Here is a 15,296-nt window from a genome sequence, read left to right on the forward strand (position 1 = left end):
TTTTTTTTTAAGAAATCAACTACTTCTTAATTGATGGATAAAATATTTGTTGGTGAGACTCACAATTGACATGCATTGAAAAAAGTGCATAACCCTCTTAAATGTTGTGATAAAATAACTCATAACAATTATGTGATATTTTATTATTATTCTTTTCATATCTCTTACTTTTTATTTTATTTGTTAAATTTTTTGTATCATTAATCAGTCATAATTTTTTCTCAGGATAACTTATTAAAAAATTATTATAAAAAATAATAAATTTATTATAACAACTTTGTGATTAAATAACAACATAATTTGTGTACATTTTATTCATTAATTAATTATAATTGAATAATGTAAAATTATCAAAGTTTATAATAAGCTATTTTCATTTATTTCTTAATAAATTAATGGTCAGTCCAATTATATGGCTTCAACTGCATTGGGATGATACTGAGTAGCTTTAGGAGACATTATTTTGTGTTTAATATTTTGTTGTATCTGAACAACTTTCCAGTTGTTTATGCTTAATTTCAGTCTCAACAAACATTTAACATGCTTTTATATAAAATATTCATTCTTATATAAAGTAGTATATTATGAAATGCAAACAAAAAAACAGAGACGACTTGAATGAATGTTTCATATATCTACACTCATAATGATATTTACGAATGTTAATAACTGCCCCTTAGTAACTAGGATTGGGATCTTAATCAACCCTTAGATTAAATTTTGAAGTATATATAATTATTATTCAAACAACATATTTTAGTTTGAAACACAATAGAAGAAGCGTTTAAACTTTAAAGTTTAAACTTCAATGATTTTAATGACAAACATTACGCTTCGTATCTCTCACTCTTTATTTTGTTAAAGTTTTGTTATCATAAATCATTCATAACTTATAAAAAATTGGTTATAAAAAATAATAAATTTATTATCATAATTTTGTGATTAAATAAGATAAAATTATCAAAATTTATAAGTTATTTTTATTTATGTTTTAAATAAATTAATTATGAGTCATGATATGACTTCAACTATCCTATATTGTTGATACATTACCTAAATAACAACAGAAAATTTGAGAAGAGAAAGAAAATAACAGGAAAGGAACACGTATTTGTAAAAACATTTGCGGACGAAGCGGACCAACGGACGTGTAAATCTAGTAACAAAATTAAAGCGAGTTAAAGTTTTCTCCACTGTTGAGTATCTGATGTCATTGTTATTGGGTCATGGGCTCTTTTGGGCTTGGCGTATTGGGGCCGGTGGTTTACTTGTTACCCTAACTTTGGGTTTGGACCATGTTTTGTATTGTTTTCAGTTCTTGTTTTGGCGAAAGGATGTGAAAGATTAAACCATTCGCCTGTCATGAGTTGTTGTTTCCTGGTATGATTACTACTCTCTCTATGCATTGGCTATTTGTCCGATTGAATCGTTTGTAATGTCTCAATGGGAGATGGAATGTGTGGCAGAGACGATTTGGGCGTTTTGGAGCTGTGGGGACCGCGGCTTTTGGTTCTACTCTGTTGTGCTCTAATGACAGTGCTCGTTTTAGTGAGCTCCTAACCAAAACCCTTTAATATTTATGTAATATTTCAAATATGCAGTATATGTGGTCTCTTGCAGCATTCTCGTATCAACTTTGTTCTTTGTAGATCAACTATTTTAATTCTCTTGTTTTGCACTTTCCATTAATGCTACTTTATTGGGTTGCTGATTAGTAAACTGAAAATGCCTTTTTGCATTTTACTGGATGTAACATTGATGTTCTGCTAACGTGGCTTCAAACATAGGAGCTTCGGTTGCATTGCGGGTCCCTGAGCCATTGCAGAATTCCCTATGGTTGACATGTCCTGTGTTGCGTGATTTGTCTCCTCAACCTTTACCTTTTCCCGACCAATTTGGTCTGTCCTTACTTTGTTTTGAACTTGGTATATATATATATATATATATATATATATATATATGTCTATGTGTGCATGTCTGTAATGCATATAGAGATGAAATCATGTAGGAATGCGTCTGCTCTATTCTTATAGAGTTAGTCCGGTTCCATCGTCTGGTGTATCTAAGGAAGCTTCTGCGGCTGCTGGTGATGAGTCTAAGCCACATGATTGTTTTGGCAAAGATACTATTGCAAATGCAGCTGCTAAAGTTGGTCCTGCTGTTGTTAATATTGCAATTCCACAAGGTATCTGCATTGGTATCTTTTAACTTTTAATGTTTTAATTTTCATGTTCCTTTGAGTTGACTCTGAGGATTAATTATCCACCTTGTAGATTTTTTTGGTATTACTAGCGGAAAGAGTATAGGTTCTGGAACAATCATCAACAAGGATGGAACAATCCTGACAGCTGCTCATGTTGTGGTTGATTTTCTAGGCACTAGAGGTTCGTCCAAAGGGAAGGTTTGTCTACATGCCAGGGCAATATGTTATTATGTTTGTAGATTTGTTATTCCTTTCTATGATGCAAATGTGACATCCTGTTGAAGTTGGATATTCCTAAAGTGTATTTACACAAAACCAGCTTGAAGCTAGAATGATAGTGTTTTTGTTTTGTTTAATGTAGTGTTAAGTTGAAGGTGTTACTGCCCTTGGTTTGTGGCTTTGGATGGTACAATTTTCTAGGTCATGGTTCGAAACTTCGTTGATCTATTTTTGACAAAATAGGGCATTCCTAAGTTGTAGCTCTCTTAGTTTTGATTACCTACACAACTGAATAGAAATGATTCCTTCATTTATTTGCAATACCTTGGTATTGCAAAAAACACTTCAGGTCATTAACATGCATATATGATGATTTATTACTCAAGTATAATGCATTAAGTTGTAGGCTTCTTGCTGTAGGCTGTAGTTGCTTGGCTGAATGATTGGTTCTTGATATTCTTAACTTGAATATTATTTTAGACTATTCGTATGCAAGCTTTTGTATATATGGCATATTATTTTTCCATTCTTGTTAGTTTTTTGCTCCATGAAGACATCAGACATGTATCAATGTAATCATGACTGACTCTGGAGTATGGACACTTGTTTCCAGGTCTTATAAGTTACAACTAATGGTTGATCTTAATATATATACTGTACTACAGATTGAAGTTACTTTGCAAGATGGAAGAACATTTGAGGGGAAAGTCATAAATGCTGACCTGCATTCAGATGTTGCTATTTTGAAGATTAATTCTGAAACCCCACTGCCAGAAGCTAAATTTGGTTCGTCAAGTAGGCTACGTCCAGGGGATTGGGTAATAGCCATGGGCTGTCCACTTTCTCTTCAGAATACTGTCACTGCTGGAATTGTAAGGTGTGGGAAAAAAATCAGGCGATAATAGTTGTCCCTATTTTAGGCTGTTGTTATTTTGTTGTAAGTTATGCCATTTCACATGATACGTTTTGGAAGCTAAAGCTGTGTGATTGTTTAGGGAAGTAAGAGACTCCTGATTGTCTTTTGGACTAATAAAATTCATTTCTTGTATGATTTTTTGCACAGTTGTGTTGACCGCAAAAGTAGTGATCTGGGTTTTAGTGGCATGCCAAGAGAGTATTTACAAACCGATTGTGCAATTAATATGGTATGCCATCCTCTTTTTCTGTCCTTGATTTACCCACCTACCCTGCTACCCAACTAGATTTGCTTGTGATGTAATGACTAATATTAACATGAATATCTGTTCAGTCTGCCTGTACTTTTTTATCTGCTTCTGTGCTATAGGGAAATTCTGGAGGGCCTCTTGTCAACATGGATGGAGAAATTATTGGGGTTAACATCATGAAAGTGGCCGCTGCTGATGGGTTGAGTTTTTCTGTGCCAATTGATTCCGTGTGTAAAATTTTAGAGCATTTCAAGAAAAGTGGGTATGTTATTTGTTGTAAAATATGTTAGCTTTCCTTTTGTGTTACATGTGACCTTTAGAGGATGTTTTACCTTGTGAGAAGAAATTTAAATTACTTGGAAGTCTTTTACAATTTTTTTTTTGCATTTTTATAATTAAAATTCCATAAACAAATATTGATTTATATATATTTTTGTCAAATTCATACTTGTGGTGATGGGCTCTGTGATATTGTGGATTAAATCAATAAGCATTATTTAATGTTTGTTCAGGAGAGTAATACGGCCTTGGCTTGGGCTAAAGATGCTTGATCTTAATGAGATGATTATTGCGCAGCTTAAAAAGCAAGATCCTTCGTTCCCTAATGTCAACAAAGGCATTCTTGTACCAATGGTATGTTGCTAATTGATCCTTTCTATATATACCCTACTTCTGTGGTCGTTTGGGTTCTTATGTGTGTAATTTTTCAAAGGGATGGCTGCTGTAAAGGTTAGATGGAATCTTAATGCTTTGTTTGAGACATTGATTTTAGAACTGTTGGCAAAGCTGGTTAGTGATAACAATGAAGGGATTTTAGTTTGAAATTTCCTCTGCCCTCTTTGAGGGTAATGCTTTGGCTTATGACTAGCACTTACTTTTGTTGGGATGTCAGCTTTACTAAGAAGAGAGTATCATAGTGTTTTGTCATAGTTCACACTGCCACAAGCTTGTTACACGTATGATGTATTAAGTTGCATTTTTGAGCGATGGCTCTTGCATGAATTTTTTGGGCCTCCAATTAGGGATGGATACTGAGAGAAAGGTTTGGTGGAATTTGGGTATTAGTTATTGATAATGAAATAGTAACCTATCAAACTAGAAATTGTAAACTAGAAAACTGAGGCACTAAAACACTAGGACCATCAGGGTCTTACAATGTTTAATGTTATTACTGATTAGAGACGGGGAAAATTTACACAGGTTTTGGGGATGGGATTTTGTTAATGGAAAAGTAAAGGAATGGAGAGACTACTTGTACTTTTTGATACGGCAATAATATGTCAAATATGTAAAAATCTCCATGTGAATTGATTTTCTCTTAATTCAGATTATATGTTGTAATTTTTTGTAGTTTATAATCGTTTCTTTTCTGGGACAATATGCTTTGCACTCATCAATGCAAGACAAGCATTTGAATACTTGAAATTAGCTATTTGTCACAAGGGAACTTAAACAATGGTTTTGGTTAGGTAACTCCCAGGTCCCCTGGAGAGCGTGCAGGTTTCTTCCCTGGTGACGTTGTTATTGAATTCGATGGGAGACCTGTTGAAAGATTAAAGGAGGTAATGATGTATTTTATATATTGTTATTTTAGTTTTTATTCTGATTTTGTCATTGAGGTAAGACTTGGTTGCCAAAACAGACACTATGGTTTGTTGTCTCTTGGAAGTCTTGTATTTAGAGTGGTTGGTTAAGTTTTGTTTACCAACACTTTGTTCCCTAAAATTTAGTCATGATTCAAATGAGTTCGTTGATAGCGACTTAAAAGTAAATAAATTTAATGTAATAACGTGTAATACTGTAATGTATATTTTGGACGAATAACTTGTGTTTATAATGAAAAGCCTATATATACCTTTGTTGCACCTGGACGCTTGAATTTATTCTTCATTATGATTTATGATGTGCTTATTAATCTGTTTTCACGATATAAAATTATGGCAGGTTATTGAAGTATTAGGGGACAAAGTTGGGGTGCCCATTAAGGTACTAGTAAAAAGAGCGGGTGATAAATTGGTGACTTTGACTGTGATCCCGGAGGAAGCCAATCTCGATGTGTAAAGGACTGGTGATGCTTTTTTAATCTGTGAACTGTGATGCGTTTATTTCTGGGTTGCTGATGAGCTCAATTTTGATTACAACAAATGCAAGTGACAATGTTGAAATGGAGACCATTTTTGTGATTTGATTATCTCAGGGTTTGTTTGTTTCAAAGTTGGATTCTTGCCATTATTTTCCCTATTTTACCAAAATTCAAACCATTCAATATTCAATTAGCACCCATACGTTTAAGTGGGGAATCAATGGAAAAGGAAAATTAAATCCTTGATGATCTTACGTTCTGTTGAAAACAATTACTTTTATTATGTCAGGGGTGCATAAAGGATTAATGTCAGTTGTTGAGGTAAGGATTATTAGGGAAGAAAACTTTCAGAAGAAGCATTATTTCAAGTTTTTAACCTCTTAATTAACTTTATATTTTATCTCTCAGTCCGGTCACATGGAAGCTCACATGAAAACCAATAGGATGGTTAATTGCAAAATAAAAATGCCAATTACCGTTTTCTAAGAGGCTAAAGTTTGGACCCGTCGGCTCATGGAATGCTGAATAAGAGGCTATATAGCAAGATTTTTTTTCAGTTTGAATGAATATATATAGGGATTTAAAAGCATGGTCCCATGATGAACCAAAAGTAAAAATTTCCCTTTTATGGATTTCTTTTTGAAAGATTATGGATGATCTAAATGAAATTGATATTTATTATTAATTTTGGAAACAAAAGAACAAACAAAACACGAAGAATCTCAAACAACCTGAATGCCTAAATCATATGCAAGCGGTGAAGACTGAAATTGTTGAAGGCAGTTGGATGCTGTTCAGCACCGAATGATATTTGTTAAGAATAGAAAGAGTCAAAGTGATTTATGATGCACTAACGTTTTATGTATTCTAGTTCTAATTCTAATCCTAATGTCAAATCAAAACTCGTTTGGAAATTGGAATCTGTGACCTGTGGCAGAGAATGGTTTGGCATTTTAACAGAAGCCGTGTGGTTGGAGCTATGGCAATGGAGACTTTTGGTTCCATCTCTGTTCCAATAACAACAATTGTTACAGTGAGTGAGCTTATGAGTTATAACATAACCTAACCTTTTTCAATCCTTCATAACACTGCCTTTACTATATCGAAAAATCTTGTTTCCTTTTTTAACTAAGTGATTTTCTTTTGTTTAAACGAGCCTTCATATCTAGGAGCATTGCCAGTCCCTGAACCATTACAATTTCCAGAGCATAGCATGGCCACAGCTGCACGATTTCTTTCCTCAGTATTTACATTCTTCCCACCAATCTGGTCCGTCCTTATATATGTGTAGATGTTTGTAAGTTTAATTATAATCCTGGTTCCTATAGTTTAAAACATTCCTTTGAATTCCTATAGTTGTCATTTTTTTTACCATTTTGATTATTTCCATCCGATAGATTTCATCTTAAAATCAATTAGCATTAAGTGAAGTTGTCCAATAAATATATAAGTTGCACTTCAATGAGTGAGACAGCCGATGTGAGACTTGGGTATTTTTCAACACCATCAATATCAACTGACTAAGTCATTTAATCCATGTTTACTTCAAACAGTTTTAGACCACTTTCGACTGTGAGGACCAAAAGGTAAAAAACATTGCACCATAAGATCTGAATGAAATGTTTTAAACTATAGGAATTGAAAAATAAAAATTATTACAAGTATAAGAATCAAATGGATAATTAAATTATGTTTGTATTATTTAATAATGTTTAGATTTGAGTTGAACGGGACATTTGTAGGAATCCTTGTGCCGTATTCTATTTGAGTTACTTAAGTAACTCAAATAATTCTCATTATAAGCCTAACAATCATCACATTTGGCATGCTTTATTTAAAGTCATTCTATAAATTTACACGAGCCTTTTTGAAAATAATCTAACAACTTCATCATCCCCTTAATCTCTTTTATCCCTCTGCAATACATGTCTGTTGTTGTGAGCTTTATAAGTTTCGTTAAGAAGTGGGAATGAAGTGTAAGCCAAAAGATTGTCAAACATTCTTTACTATCTTCTATTTTAGTGATTTTTCCAATTGTTCCCTAGTTTTCTGAATGGATAATTTGGTGATGCTTTAGTTTCTCGTTGACTCAATTTGGAGTATCTTCAATATAGACAATGATTTTGAAATGGAGATCTATCTTATAATTTGTTTATCGTAGTCTTTTGGATGGACCAAGTCTTGTTGGCAACTCTTACGTATGTGATACCATGCCCATATTTGAAATAACATAGCATGTTGTCTTGGTGTGATTCCACAATTCACGCACACCAAAAAAAAAAATCAAAAACTTCTGGGGGCGATTTCAAACCTCTTTTAGTTTAAATAGTAGTGTTAATTTTAATGAAATTCATTTTGTATCACTGAATGTGATTGAGATGTATATTTAAATCAGTGTGAATCGCATATTTTCATTGAAATATGTTTTTATTTATTTATTAAAGAGTGCAAGAATTGACTTTCTAACTTAAAAACAAATAACGTTCTAAGGCTTGGCTATATTTTGAGAGATTATTCTTACTTAACAGGAGCTGATTGGGAGGATAAGGAAATTTAAGAATTTAGAGAGGAATGCTAGAAATATATTATATAACACTATTATCTGATTGAAATTTACTTACATCTGTGAAATACGAAACTCATTAAATAGGAAACAAAATTTGCATGATTATGTAAGTTTAATGAATTTTAGCTACTAATGTTTCGTTGTAAAGAGTATACTGAAGAATGTTATTAACTTTTTCTTTCCACACGTGTATATTGCTATAAATCATATCTCTATGCACCACCAATCAATGGACAATGGTTCATGACTACATCGAAGGTCAACAATGGCCTAAAACTCCTATAATTTAAATGGAATTAGCATGCAACGCTATTATTGTTGACACTATGTTATGTATGCATGCCCTAGTGAATTTCACATCATATTATTAAAAAGAATAAGAAAACATCTATTCAATCAAAGATAAAAAATCAAATGAAAAAATAGGTTATGCAATAACAATATAAAATAATTTTATATTGTTATTTAATCACAAATTATTTTATATGATAAATTTTGTTTATTTTGATAATAATTATCTTAAAAATATTACATGATTGAATGATTATACATTTTTTACACTAATAATACATAATAATTAAATTCATAAAGCAAATAAATTTACTGTGCATGCATTCTTTTTCCAAACAATTATAACAACAAAAAAGTCACAAGATTAATGCATACGACTGATTTGACTTATAAATTATTAGATGTTTCATCACTGGCTTGCTTTAATTTCATGCACAAAAATCTCTACATTGTTTACGTACGCAAAGAATAAAAATAAGTCCAGTATCTGAAGCCCACATGCACAACAATTTTTCGAATTTCAAACAAATTATAACTTTTTAAAATAAAAGTCACGTAATTTGATTTACCAAGGACCCATTCGGGTGATTATCAGTTTTAAGTTTTTCAATTTAAAATGCATTTTTTTTGCAAAAATTGGTATGAGTTGGCTTTTTAAATCATTTTGAAACAGTTTTGATTCCTTTTGAAAAATCAAGGTTTCATTTTGGGTGGTCGTCAGTTTTCAATTTTTTGTTTTAAAATACATTTTCTAAACAAAAAGACACTCGACGAAAATTGGTCTGAGTTGATTTTTTACACCATCTTGGAACAATTTTGACCTCTTTTTGAGATTTATAGATAATCTTTTTCACGACCACCACAAATTGCGCTGTTCCCCTAATAGTTCCTCCCTTCCTCTCTTTCACGATCTCGATCTGCTCTTCCTCCCCCTCTGGTGCGCTGCTTGTCTTTCTCCCTCTTATTCTCGTATGAATAAAACTACTTTGCAGTGGGCTAGTAATAATTGTCTTTGCCATGGCCTATAAAATGAAGAATCCCTAACGTGATCCAAAAGAGAGAATTATGAATGTGAAGAGTTTTAACGGGTCCCTATGCACTTTTTCAAGTAATTTTTTACTTGATAAAAACTAAATACAAATTGTAGAAACATGTTATATATCACTGCAAACGAGACATAAAGAAATGTGTTTATAATTATAGTTCAGGAAAGCAAAGTATTCAATTTTATTTGGGTTTGAACGCCAGTTGACTTGGGAATAATAAAATCTACTTACTCTGTCATTCTTAATTCTTACGCAATGGAGCCCATACCAAAACCACACGTAGGGGGAAGGAGTCTAGTATTCTTTTCATTCCTCACCATTCCACTTGGCAGTTGCAAGGTGAATGTAATCCGGGCAATGATAACGCAAAGCCTCAGGTACACAAAAGTCAGGGACTACACAAGCACAACTAAACACCGTTTGCCGTTAACTTAACGTTGATATATATATTAAAATGAGTATCCCCACCCCACCCCTCCCTCCGAAAGTGATCTAAAATATTATATATAAATAAATAGGAAAAAGGAAAAGGAAATGGCAGCTAATAAGATGCTACTGACAAAATATGAGTGCATTTCATTTTTGGAGCCCAAAAAATGTCACATAAACCCACTCTGGGATATTTTTTGGCCCAAACATGACCCCGGGCCTTCTCATCCAACTCGATGAGTATTGTCGAGTTATTTTTGTCAAAGTGGATGGTAAGGCACATAGCCTAATAAACCCGTCAGGTTAGTCACAATATCGCTGCACCTGGTCAAAAGGTTTATCATTGGCTGTGATATATCAACTGTGGTTGCAGTAGCTGCTGATGCAATGGTGTTAATAAAATTGGGGCTGTTTCGGGGTGCCATTGCCAATTCAGAATTACGCAAATTATGTTGTGGGGATTTTATAAACTGGGTAGGAAGGGGAAGAATTGGCGGCAACGGGGGTTGTAAAGTGACCTTCTGAACGTTCTTACTATTAAAATCCGTTGCAACAGGAGGTGCGCCAGCATCAGCAAAACTAGCATTGTTGAAGTTGTTTCTACTACCCGACGTTAATTGGTCTCCCCTACTACTTTCTTCCCCACCCAACATGAATTTTACACGAGAGTTTCCTTTACTACTACTTCCATTACCCGTAACCTGACCCGAGTCATCACCTGTAGATTTCTTCAGGCAGGACTTGAGCTGGATCGGTTGAAGAAGAGGTTGCTGTGATGATACCAGTGTCTGGCGGTGAATCCCTGCAGGATCCTTGACCCGGGGTGTTTCGTTGGCACCATCATCCGCCCTAGCCTTGGCAGCTTCAGAGACTTCAGGTGCAGAATCCCCAAATTCTCGAAGAAAAAACCTCACACCCACACTGCCAAATAAGGATTGACTTCCTACAGAATATTTATAGGCAGCCTGTGCATCAACCTTGTGCAAGAAAACAACCCGGCAAGTTGATGAATTCCAAAATACACGGAAACCTGATTGATCCATTGGACCAAAGCGAGCAAACCTTGCCTTCAGCTCTGCAATAGATGGAAGTGATGTTTCAGGAGGAAATTTAATCATTAATATGGTGGGCTCAACTGCCTTAGCTGGACAGTCCACTTTCTTGTTCGACTCTAGTTTCACTAACTTGGATGGAGCCTGGGACATGGATTCTTTTCCATCTTCCTGCCAGGCTTCAGAAGTTTTCTGATTGGTCACTGCTTTTTCTGAAGCTAGTGCCTTTATATCCTTGATTTTCTTCAACCTCTTAGCAGCGATTTCCTCTTGCCTATCAGAGGGGGCCCTTTTCCGCCCAGCTTTTGTAGGATCATCAGGCCAAACAATATGTTTCAAAGGTTTTACAACCGGTGAAGCTTTGACATACTCATCAGGACTGTCAGATATCCCGACACTGGAAGGAGGTTTAGTGACACGAACATCAGGAGCTTCATTCTCAGTTGGTGGAGATACAAACAAGCTTTTTTGATAAACAAGAGACCTGAATCGCAGAAAGAACTTCTGAACAGCTGAAGGGATCTTTCTTTCAATACCATGAAAAGGATTTAAAGCAAGGGCCTGTAAATCTCCCAAAAGTTGCACCAATTCAAAATTAGCATTTCCTGTGGTATCCATGGGCAGCAAATTACGGGCATTAACATCCACCTCCCCTTGTTCTGCAGGAAAATCCTCTCTTGGAGCCAAACCACTTGAGACAGCATTTTCTGTTGATTTTCCAGAAAGGTGTATCATTTTCCCAAAGGTAGAATGTTTATCCTGAGAGCCTAAAGTAGGTTGTAAATTTAAATTCTTTTTCTTTTTCTTCTTTTCCTCCCCAACAGCAGAAGTCTCAGAGTTCAACTCATCTGCGGGTCTCTTAAGACCTTTTTTCTTCTTCACTGCACTAATTTTGTGATGTTTTGCTTCAACTGGCGAACCATATACATTATTTTCGCTCTTAACTTGATGCATGTCATTTACTCCATTAGCAATAGTCAGAAGTCCCTGCTCTATTTGCTTAAAATCTTCACATGGTCCCGATAATTTTGCATTCCCGTCATGTTTAACATCAACAGAATCTTGATTCTCCAGATGTGATGGTTGAGACATCTCATCATCTATGCTTAGAATGCTTTTACTTGAAGCATTATCCCATTCAAAGCTATGGATCACTTCTTCAGAAGGCTCCTTCCCCTTGTCAAGATGGGGCTTCACATCTGAGGAAATGGCATGAGATGTAAGATCACAGTCATCTGCTTGAACCTGACCTATTAAATCTTCTTTAGCATCTGAAATTGAAGCAGCACCGTCATGACTAAAAAATTCTGTGTCTGCTTGCTTTTCTAAATTATGAGGTGCCACAGGCACAGCTGGAGCCCTCTTCTGAAATACATAACGGTCCGCTGCATCAGATTTGTCCTCCTTGTATGCTAATTGGACAGAGTTATTAGGATCATCTCTCCGCTTAAGAAGGTATCTATCCTTCTTCAAAGCCTCCTTAACTTTAACAGATTTGGTAGTGCTCTTCCCACCACCCAAAGCTTCAGCAATCACCAGTGGACCACTCAAAGGAGCTGGAAAAAAAAATTGTCAAAAACAGAGGGAAAAAAAGTAGCATTAACATTTGAAGTGGCTTTGAATATCTTAAGAAATAGCAATAAACTTGATCTCCATTCCACATAAACTAACCTTATATAAGTGAGGGCATAAATTACAAGAGCTCACAAAATGTAAACCTAAATTAGAGGGAAAAATAGAAGGCTAATAAAATGCAAACAACTCAGTTACCATAATATATTTAATATGTTATACTAGAGGAAGCTTCACTTTTCATGAAACTTTTTGCAAAGATACACAGAAAACTTAGTCATATTAACAAGGCTATGTGAACTCAAAACATTTCTATTAATTAAGATAATAACAACCATGGCTAGTCCCACTAAGTGAGTCAAGAATTCTTTAACTATGTTATGTTCCCAACAAAACATTCAAATGGGAGGGGGTGGGAATTCATCTTTAGGCATGTTCAAGAGTTCATGAAACATTGTCTAAATTCTAGGAATCTTTTAAGCACACCAAATTGCATTTACAAATTACAACATTTCCAAAATTCATGATTCCTAGGAAACATAATTCTCAGGAAAGAAAAAAAGATTTTACCATTTTTCCATACCAAACGCTTCATTAGAGTAAGGTCTAGGTTTCTCAACAAATTTTCTATGGTCTTCCTATCACTTTTAATCTGATTATCTTCCATTTAATCCTTTTCTCCCATCTTATTAGAGCCTCTAGTAGTCTACTCAGTCACCATATCCACCTTATCCTTAGGCAAGTTCCTGTCATCATCTTGTCAGTAGGAGCTACTCTACCTTTCTCCCAAATATATTCTTATTGAACTTGTGATCACAAACAAAAAAGAAGATCAGAACACTCATATCTTCACTTCAGAGTCTAGGGCTAAAACATCTAAGAGCCTGTATTAACCCTGAGATATTATTTACCACTCGACAGCTTTATTCCCTAACCACAGAAATCTAGAAAGATCTAGCCATAAATTTCACTGTCAACAGTGGCAAAAACAATGCATAGATGAAGATACCAAAATACAACATGCCACTAGTTCTCACATGGAACATGAAAGAAAACACTATATATACCTCTAGGAGGGTGCCTCACAATCCCAGGCTGATCGAGTGGATTACTCTGAGGACGAGTAGCGTGCATCGGCTGGACCCCAAAAGCCTGGGCATAAGTCTCATCAAACTGCTCAAACACGGCCTTCCGATAAGCGGAAAGGGTAGCCTTATTGTTACTGAATCCAATGCTTCCTTGGTCATCATCATGCGGAGCAATCGCCAATTGCTTCACGAAAGCAAGAGTCTCACTCGGTTTGAAACTATCCCTCGCCTTTCGAATCTGGCCATCAGAATACAACCCTCCTGGCTCATAATCCTCCACATCAACACAAAAATACCCTTCAACATCGGTGGCACTAAAATTTTCAGGGTTTCTACACCTACAAGCCAATCCAAGCCAACGCCTCCTGCAGGCCTCATCAACCGCCTCCTCCACTGCCCTAAGAAACGTCCTAGAATTCGTCTGCTGCGATTTCTCCGCGAAATTCGCGTCGAACGGAATAAGCTCCTCCGGTTCGAACCAGCCGTAGCTGCTATCGCCGAAGAATGCCACCAACACGTGGCCCTCATGCTTCGAGCGACGCACCGAAGGGGACGCGAACGCTTCGTTGTATAGGTGCCCGGGCCACCACGGGTGAGACTTCACCTTCCCCCACACCATGTCACCGACCTCGAACTCAAACCCTAGATCCTGCGACACGTGTCTCTCAGCAGCCACGTACTCGTCAAATTCCGGTAACAGCGATTTGCTATCGAAACCGTGAAACTTATCGGTATCGACGGTGGATGATGATGTGTTAGCGTCGGAGCAAACACTAACCCTAAATTCTTCCGTCGAAGAAACCTCCGGCTTGGAATCAGTAGCAACCGCGGCATTGTCATGAGAGTGCAATTCGGTCATTATTGAAGGAAATGAGAAATTCCCGAAACGAAACCCTAAAAATTAGAGATTCCACTTGCAGAACAGAGAGAGCGTGCCATTTCTAAGCCTGGACTGGTGAGAGAGATGGGAATTTTGGGTGGTAAAATAAAAAAGAGATTTAAAACAAAACCCTAATAATAAACAGAGAGTGCGCGCCAGACACGACAGATGCGTTTGGACTGCAACAAACGCCGGGATCGTGATCTCATCTGATTACATTTGATTTGTGTCTATTTTTTTCGTCTTAGATTTCTTTTCCAATTTTTTTTTTGGCATTAATTTAAAAGAATTTATTAGAACATAGTACGTGTTAAAGATTTATGAAGTGTCCAAGTTCAAGTAAGGAAAAATTTTCTCTGAACTGCTTTGAAAAATTGTAATTTCTACAACTGTAATTAAAGCAACCTTAGTGAAAACTGAAAAGAGGAAAAAGGAGATTTTATTAGTACTATTTTCTCTTTCTTAATATTAATTTCTTCCTCTTCTTCTTCTTTTTTTGCTTAAGTATAGAGATATTTCTACTTCTCAAACCTCGCATCGTCGTCTGTCATCCACAACTGTTTCTCTTTGATAGCAAACTGAAGTATTTAGGGGGTTTAAATTCTTTTTGGAAACTTTGAAATCATAATTTAGAAAAGAAAAATTATAAGAAAATACAAATTTTCATCTAACTTATATTAAAACCTTTCATAAATAAAGAT

At 35.4% G+C, this 15,296-nt stretch overlaps 2 protein-coding genes across 2 annotated transcripts; one reads left to right on the top strand and one right to left on the bottom strand.

The window, feature by feature from the left end:
• The first annotated feature begins 1,236 nt into the window (after positions 1–1,236).
• On the top strand, positions 1,237–5,925 carry LOC114398353 (putative protease Do-like 14). The gene is made up of 11 exons (XM_028360540.1): positions 1,237–1,380; positions 1,467–1,548; positions 1,788–1,898; positions 2,009–2,185; positions 2,274–2,401; positions 3,088–3,299; positions 3,486–3,567; positions 3,708–3,850; positions 4,101–4,221; positions 5,058–5,150; positions 5,533–5,925. The coding sequence occupies exons 1-11, from the start codon at positions 1,363–1,365 to the stop codon at positions 5,647–5,649; spliced, it is 1,284 nt and encodes a 427-aa protein (XP_028216341.1). The 5' UTR covers positions 1,237–1,362; the 3' UTR covers positions 5,650–5,925.
• Positions 5,926–10,124: 4,199 nt separating this feature from the next.
• On the bottom strand, positions 10,125–14,938 carry LOC114399339. The gene is made up of 2 exons (XM_028361522.1): positions 13,695–14,938; positions 10,125–12,611 (listed from the first exon to the last, which is right to left on the bottom strand). The coding sequence occupies exons 1-2, from the start codon at positions 14,572–14,574 to the stop codon at positions 10,264–10,266; spliced, it is 3,228 nt and encodes a 1,075-aa protein (XP_028217323.1). The 5' UTR covers positions 14,575–14,938; the 3' UTR covers positions 10,125–10,263.
• Between the last annotated feature and the right edge of the window lie 358 nt (positions 14,939–15,296).

This window comes from Glycine soja, chromosome 19 (assembly GCF_004193775.1).
Source record: "Glycine soja cultivar W05 chromosome 19, ASM419377v2, whole genome shotgun sequence".
In the NCBI taxonomy this organism is placed as follows: Eukaryota; Viridiplantae; Streptophyta; class Magnoliopsida; order Fabales; family Fabaceae; genus Glycine; species Glycine soja.